This window comes from Tribolium madens, unplaced genomic scaffold (assembly GCF_015345945.1).
Source record: "Tribolium madens isolate multiple individuals breed KSU strain unplaced genomic scaffold, Tmad_KSU_1.1 Scaffold_20;HRSCAF=117;Tcas5.2_LG4, whole genome shotgun sequence".
NCBI lineage: Eukaryota > Metazoa > Arthropoda > Insecta > Coleoptera > Tenebrionidae > Tribolium > Tribolium madens.
The window spans coordinates 14,161,739-14,168,797 of NW_025400985.1; the positions used below are offsets into that span (position 1 = coordinate 14,161,739).

The 7,059-nt window shown below is 30.7% G+C and overlaps 1 protein-coding gene across 1 annotated transcript in view; it reads right to left on the reverse strand.

Annotated features, from left to right (window-relative positions):
* Positions 1-950: 950 nt before the first annotated feature.
* The window catches only part of LOC123005274, a 7,598-nt gene continuing 1,489 nt past the window's right edge, over positions 951-7,059 (reverse strand). The window contains exons 2-4 of the mRNA XM_044398954.1: positions 3,567-3,707; positions 3,413-3,495; positions 951-1,133 (exon numbers count right to left, since the gene is read on the reverse strand). Coding sequence (XP_044254889.1) covers positions 951-1,133; positions 3,413-3,495; positions 3,567-3,707 — 407 coding nt within the window. The remainder of the gene's footprint in view (positions 1,134-3,412; positions 3,496-3,566; positions 3,708-7,059) is intronic.

Consider the following 7,059-nt stretch of genomic DNA (forward strand, 5'->3'; position numbering starts at 1 on the left):
TTCATTACCATTCAACCCCTCCAAATTGGGGGGGTTTAAATTTTTCCATAGTACTTTGTCTTCTTTGTCTACATCGATTCTGAAAGCTTTATCTGTAATACCCCAATATTCGACTTTGCCTTCATGATGAATCTTGGATTCAGAATATTTACAGAATTAATAAAAATAAGTGCAAAACATTCCCCGTTTTCATTCCGACTACAATCCGATCTATTCTTACAGCATCTCCTCTTTCACGACAGCTTATACCGTTTATAGGTATGTGTTTATCGAGGAGAATCATCGGCACGACCATCAATCCTGAATTCGTCTTCGACTCATGAGCCTTTGGCGAATCAACAGGACATGTCATTGTTGTTCGATATTACTGTAAGTCATGAATAGATGGAAGAGTCCCAAAACCGAGAAATGTTTTGAGAATATTTGGCAGCACTCAGTTGCCCGTCAATCTTCGTGGGTCCTCAATCTCTATGGCCACTCGAGATCTCACCAGTTCAGATTTAAGAATAACTGCATTCTCAATAAAAAAAAAAGGCGGCGACAGGAATCAAACTCAAAACCTTGTAATTATCTGTCTAACTCTTTACTAACTGAGCTATTCTAATTATCTTGTTTATTATAATTCGAACAAGGTCCTCATGAGCTCATATTGTTCGAAAAGTTCTTAATTTAAAACTTTCCAACAATATAATTGGTAATGTAGGGGTATAGTAAATAATTTTCATTTAGACATAACACTTATGCGATAATATAATTGTGTATCATTTTTTGGTTTTATCCGAAATTATATTTATATCCGGCTTGTTTGCCGTGCTACCGTGGACTATTGAACATAATAATGGGAATGAATAATCTGGACAAAACAAACTAATAAAGACATCTTTTCTTTGCAAACAATTTCAAGTTTCTTTAATTTTTTGTCCACTTCGGTTTTAACCAACGTGGCTACCTCAGCCCGAATAATATCCCGTATTTAGAGTTTTTAAGTTGTTCATATCTTTCTTCATATTTTTCGTATCTTCCTTGACTTCATTTATGGCGATGTCTATGTCGGCCAATACCGAAACTAGCGTTGTGTTTTCTTGTTGTGCCTTTTGTTGCACCTCTTGATAGAACGTCGTTAATGATTGAAGCTGTAAGAATAATCATATAACACACAGATACATAGAGATCTAGACATAGAGACACAGTCACTTAGTGAGACAAGACAAGGCACATAGAGAGACACAATGAATCTGATCTGTGCGACATAGCTCACAGCTTCGCTCTTCATTCGATACAGTGTAATAACCTTTGTTTTGCAGGGAAATGTTTGTAGTAATCATATGTTCCGTGATAATCATCACGAGTCGTGTGTTTTTTTGTTTACATTCGGTATACTCAGCTCAGCTGATCTGGAAATTAGGAACTTAAATTGATAAAAAAAAACTTGAATCAGGAAACGCGATCCATCAATTTTATTAGTTGATTTCCCTCAAAACAATATAGGGGAGGGAATGCCGTATTTGTAAATAGTAGTTGCTATACTCTGTTCACGATATCAAGACGTGCGTAACATTAACAGTATTTTCAATACAAAAAACAACAAAATACTGTCAAAGTATTATATATCAACATTACTGTGAATGCATTTTTGTTGATATGGACATACATTGTTTTCATCAGTTTTTATTATAATTGACTACATAGTAAGAGAATTAACAAATTTGGTTATTTATCAATAAAGAAGTTACTGTATAGTGCTAATTTTCATTATTATATTAGATTTTATATTAGATTCTTTCTTTGTTTTAAACCAAAGGTTTAACATGTCGCAAAATATAAGCTTAAAATGACATAAATAATCATATTTATGTTATAGATTTGAGCATTATTTGGAACATTGTTATATCACTGTCAGTATCAAATACGTCTTCGTATCGTGAACAGAGTATAATAAACATTAACGAATGAAACGTTTAGGACTAGGTCGTGCATTTTGATATTTTATAATAATGTTACAAGACAAATTATAACATTTTAAAATATCCAAAAACATCTTGTAAATATTTTTAACAATTATTCATAAAAAAGTTAAAGAGAAAATTCCTAGTAATTTCATTAATCAACAAATGCTACATCAAGTCAAGAGCGAAGCTGTAAGGGTGCGCACATAAAGACCGCAGGTTACCTGCTTACTGGCAATCGGCGCCTATAAGCGCCGATAACTGACTCATATAAACTCATGTGTATGCACACAGACAAAGCAGGTCTGTACTTGTTCATGCCAAAGATCGGCGCCGATATTCATTCTTGGTTGCTGACGATCGACGTAGTAGTTGCTATGTTGCTGTAATAGTGCAAAGAACAAATAACATAGTCATAATAAGTAACATAAAAAGTCCTTCTTCTTTCTTGTTGAATACAATCAATTTTCAACAAAACTTTTTCGAATGTTTTAGAAAATGATTTTCGAAATTTACATTCTTAAAGCAACAAACATTAAAATCCACGTAACTGATATTTCTGCACTTTCTTGTGGATGTAAAAATCGTATTTTGTATAGGTAGGTACCTACCTACTTTCACTCTGTTGTACATACAATACTCCACTGTAGGTGTTTAGTTCAATATTTGTAACAAAATCAATGTTTCTGTTGGTCGCTTAAAAACAAAATTTGAATATCTTATTGTTTACTGAAAATAATAGCACATCTTTCCACCTTGAACTTTCAGGGACCTACCTAACACTAATAACTAATAACGCTAATAATCAGTTTTTCTTCACGACGGACGGGGCGGATTGCTTATTCTAGTTACACGCAGGTCGTGGTAATCCAAATTTTTGAAAGATATAAAGATTTCAAAAATTATCTTCATATACATATTCAAAAAAATTGACACTTTATTGTTTTAACGTTTTAAATAAATGGTGATATTCTCCATTATGTTTTTTTTTTATTATCTGTAATAGAAAGTCCTCATTCGATGAAAAATTTGACATTTCTGATCTGACAGAAAATGAAAAATTTGACAGAAAACTGACAACTTTACGCTTATTTACAAGCGTTTTATGTGTGCTCTCTCGCCGAATGTAGGTAGGCGCTTAACTTCGGCGTTGATACTCGGCGCCGGTTTGCCTGTTTTTTTTTGTGTGCGTACCCTAAGCTAGTTATGTTAGAGTTCAAAGGGAACATAAATATAAATACAAATAATTAGTTATCACTGTTATCAGTAAAAGTAACAACGGTAAAATAGCTGACTATTTTTATCTCAATTTTTTTCATTGGAAATAAATATTAAATTCTTATTTGAGAGAAGCAAAACGCAATTTGAAATTATTTATTATTTATTATTAATATTTAAATAAAAATTATATATATTTATATTTTTGTACCAATGCACAGTCTTATTAGCAGACTGTGCATTGGTACTTGCCAGGGTTTCACCCTGGCGGCTTTGATGCCGGCTGCAGCCGCGGCCCCGACCCCGACCCCGACCTCGGCCCCGGCGACGACTATAAAATTTGAAATTAGAATATATTTAGCGCTTTCAAACTGAATAAATACCGTTTTGATTTTGTAGCACCCGTCGAATTTGCCGGTGCGGGTGCTGTTGCGACGTTGAGGGGGGTGGCGGCGACTTTGATGGGGGTCGCGGCGGTTCTCCGTCTTCTGGTGGTGACGGTGAAGCCGCCGTCTTCACCGGCGGATTTGAATTGTTGTGGGACTGGAAAAAGTGTTCATAAAAAAGTTATTATTTACTCTATTAATATAAAAAAAAACTAATAAAAGTAAAAACAAATTTATCAAAATTAATTATATTTTTTTAATAATTTAATAATTTATTACTTACAATGTTGTTAGCTTTTACAATCTTCAGATAAATTTCGGATAAGTTAGTCGTGACATAATTACTATACTGGGTGAATATAAAGTATAGAACCAAGCGTTTTTTTTTAAATCATTTTTCTCCAGAAAATAATAATTAATATAAATATAAAGTAATATAAAATTTTGATCGTATTTTGAGAACGCAATTTTGTTTTGCTTTTGAGTTATGCGATTTTTTTTGTCAAAATTGCAATTTATGAAAAACATTTTTTTGAGAAAATTAAATATTAAGTAGTTAGTTGTAATCCTCAGATCATAACTTTCATGAGAATGGTTTTATATGGGATTGCCATGCAAAAAAATAAAAAACTTATTTGTAATGAAATAAGAAATTTTTATAGTATTTTATCATTCATCAATTAATTTATCTAAAAAATAAATAGTTCCATACTTTTTATTTACCTGGTATAATTATTTTTTAATATAATTATTGCAACAATGTATGATTGTTAAAATTAATCTCCGAAATAATTTATCTGAGATAGTAATAAAAGCTGCTTTTAACTTACCATAGTGTTGCTTACTTTCACAACAGACTAAAACTAAACTTACAGAAGGGCACTGCACTGTGCTTGGACGGGTTGCAAAAATTCTTGGAAATGTCTTTAACTCGAATAGTGTTGAAGACGATCATTCCAAGAAATGAATTACATTCACCAATGTATTATTACCAAACAATAAAAAACAATTTATACAATATGGAATTATAAAGATTAGCAATAAAATTAATTATCTTTAATTTTTTCATAAAAATACAGGGTGATTCAAAAATTTCGGAACAATTTTCGAATGGTGATAGAAGACTTTCAACTAAACATAAAAATGAATTCAGATTTTTTTAAACCTCTTTTTTTGGGAAATACAAAACTCCCAATTTTCATATATCATGTAGGCATTTTAGTTCTTTTGTTTCTAATGTTGTCGAATTTATTTTATTGTTAAATTTGCTAGTTTATTAAATAATTTCTACAACATCAAACCCAAATTGGTAATTTTTTATTAGATATTTGTTCAATATTATTAGATATGCCGTTTTCGCTAATAAAATTCAACAATGCATGTTCTGAACAGTCAAAAATTTAACCGAAAATCTAACCTTTGAAGAGCTATCTATATCTTATGAAAAAAAGGCTTAAACAACTTTTTGTCAAGGGAATTTTTAACTCATTTCGATATATTTTATCACCATCCAACACTTTGGAATCAATTCGTATACAGGGTGATTCAGATAAGATAATGAGCCTTKCGATGCAACCCAAAAAACAAAATTCCATTTACTCCTTTGATCCAACTTAAATTAGGATTTGCAAGTTGAATCTAAGTTATCATCTTATGTCACTCTGATATCAGTGCAGAGAACGACGATCATTAGTGCCAATCAGTACTGATGAATATATAAAAGTTGAAGTGTATCGTTTGGAAAAATTTTCTTAGAAAAATAATTGTAGTAAGGTAGGAAAAAATTAAAGCAATATAGAGATAAGATAAGATTGTCGTTTGTGTATGTTTAAAGTAAAACTACGTTTTTACATAAAAAGGTCTTGATTATAATTCTGTAATGTTATCGGAATGTTTAACAATTGTTCTAATTAACTGTTTAAATAGAGGGCGGCATATGGCCTTTAAGTAGCTTGTTTAAAATTTTATGGTGCTGGAGTCGACTAAGTGATTTGTTAAAAATAAATAAATATATATATACAGGGTGTTCCGTTTTTATTGTTACAAATTTAAACAGGTGATAGAATATTCAATTCTAAGACAAAAGTTTCCTATAAACATGTATCAAAAAATGTTTCGTAAGGGAGCTACACCCCCTGGAAGGTCTAATATGTTTTTGCTAATATTTCAGAAACCATTTAAGATAAAATTACAAAATTTGGTACAGATGATAACCTTTATAGACCTAAACGAATTCAAACATCAAATGTCGAAATTTTTAATCAAGGGCGTACGAAACTGGGGGAGTTTTGTGTAAAAAAATACCCTATTTATTTTGGCTTTAGTTTCTCGGTACTTTCAGCCACAAAATCTTAAGTTTGATGGTTTATCACAGAAAAGTCTCTCTTGTGTCGATACGACTTATTGTCTTTGAATAAAATTAATTTAAAATTTATGTTACACACCAATACAACATTCAAATAAAACAGAATTTACAGAATAATGAAAGCAAGAAATTCATATTTTTTAATCAACCTCAACTAATTAGCATTACATTACAGTAACAATAATAACATTAATTAAATAAATTCGCCTAAACCTAAAAGAGTTGGTCAAAGTGACCACCATTTTGGTCAATGCATAACTAGAGAAACTAAAGCCAAAGTAGATAGGGTATTTTTTTACCCTAAACCCCCTCAGTTTCGGACGCCCCTGATTAAAAATTTCTACAATTGATGTTTGAATTCGTTTAGGTGTATAAAGGTTATCATCTGTACCAAATTTTGTAATTTCATCTTAAATAGTTTCTGAAATATTAGTAAAAACCTATTAGCCCCCTTTCAGGGGGTGTAGCTCCCTTACCAAGCATTTTTCGATACATGTTTATAGGAAATTTTTGTCTTAGAATTAAATATCCTATCACCTGTTTAAATTTGTAACAATAAAAACGGAACACCCTGTATATCTAAAAGATGGCAGTAAAATCGTTTGGTTTTGCTACAAAGAGTGAGTCATATACATGAAGAGGATAACTAATTCTTATTGGATATTTATGAATAATATAGGATATTATTAATATAGGAATGATGAAAAGTGGCTTTGAGCCCGAGTATCGACTAATAAAGGAGTTCCTTTGATTATCGTTGCCGGACAACACATACAAAATAAACTAACTATTATTTAAAAAAACGAATTAAAAAAATACAAAATGTCATCAAAAAGTACAATGTTTTAGTTTGAATCGCGAGCTGCATAAAATGCAAAAAAATTATTTACTTTATTTATTTGAAGGTATTTAAATTATTGAAGTTGTAAATTTCTGTGGAAGTCATTCTGTACTCTAAAAAAATTTAAAAATGAAATTCGATGTGAAACACCATTAATTTTTATTAAATATAATATACATATTTAAATTAAGTGTAATACCTATATATCAGATTTAACGGAAAGTTACATTGTATATTGTTCCACTAAATTGAATAATAATATAGCTTATTTGACTAAGACAGAAAAATTTCTAAAAAACATGT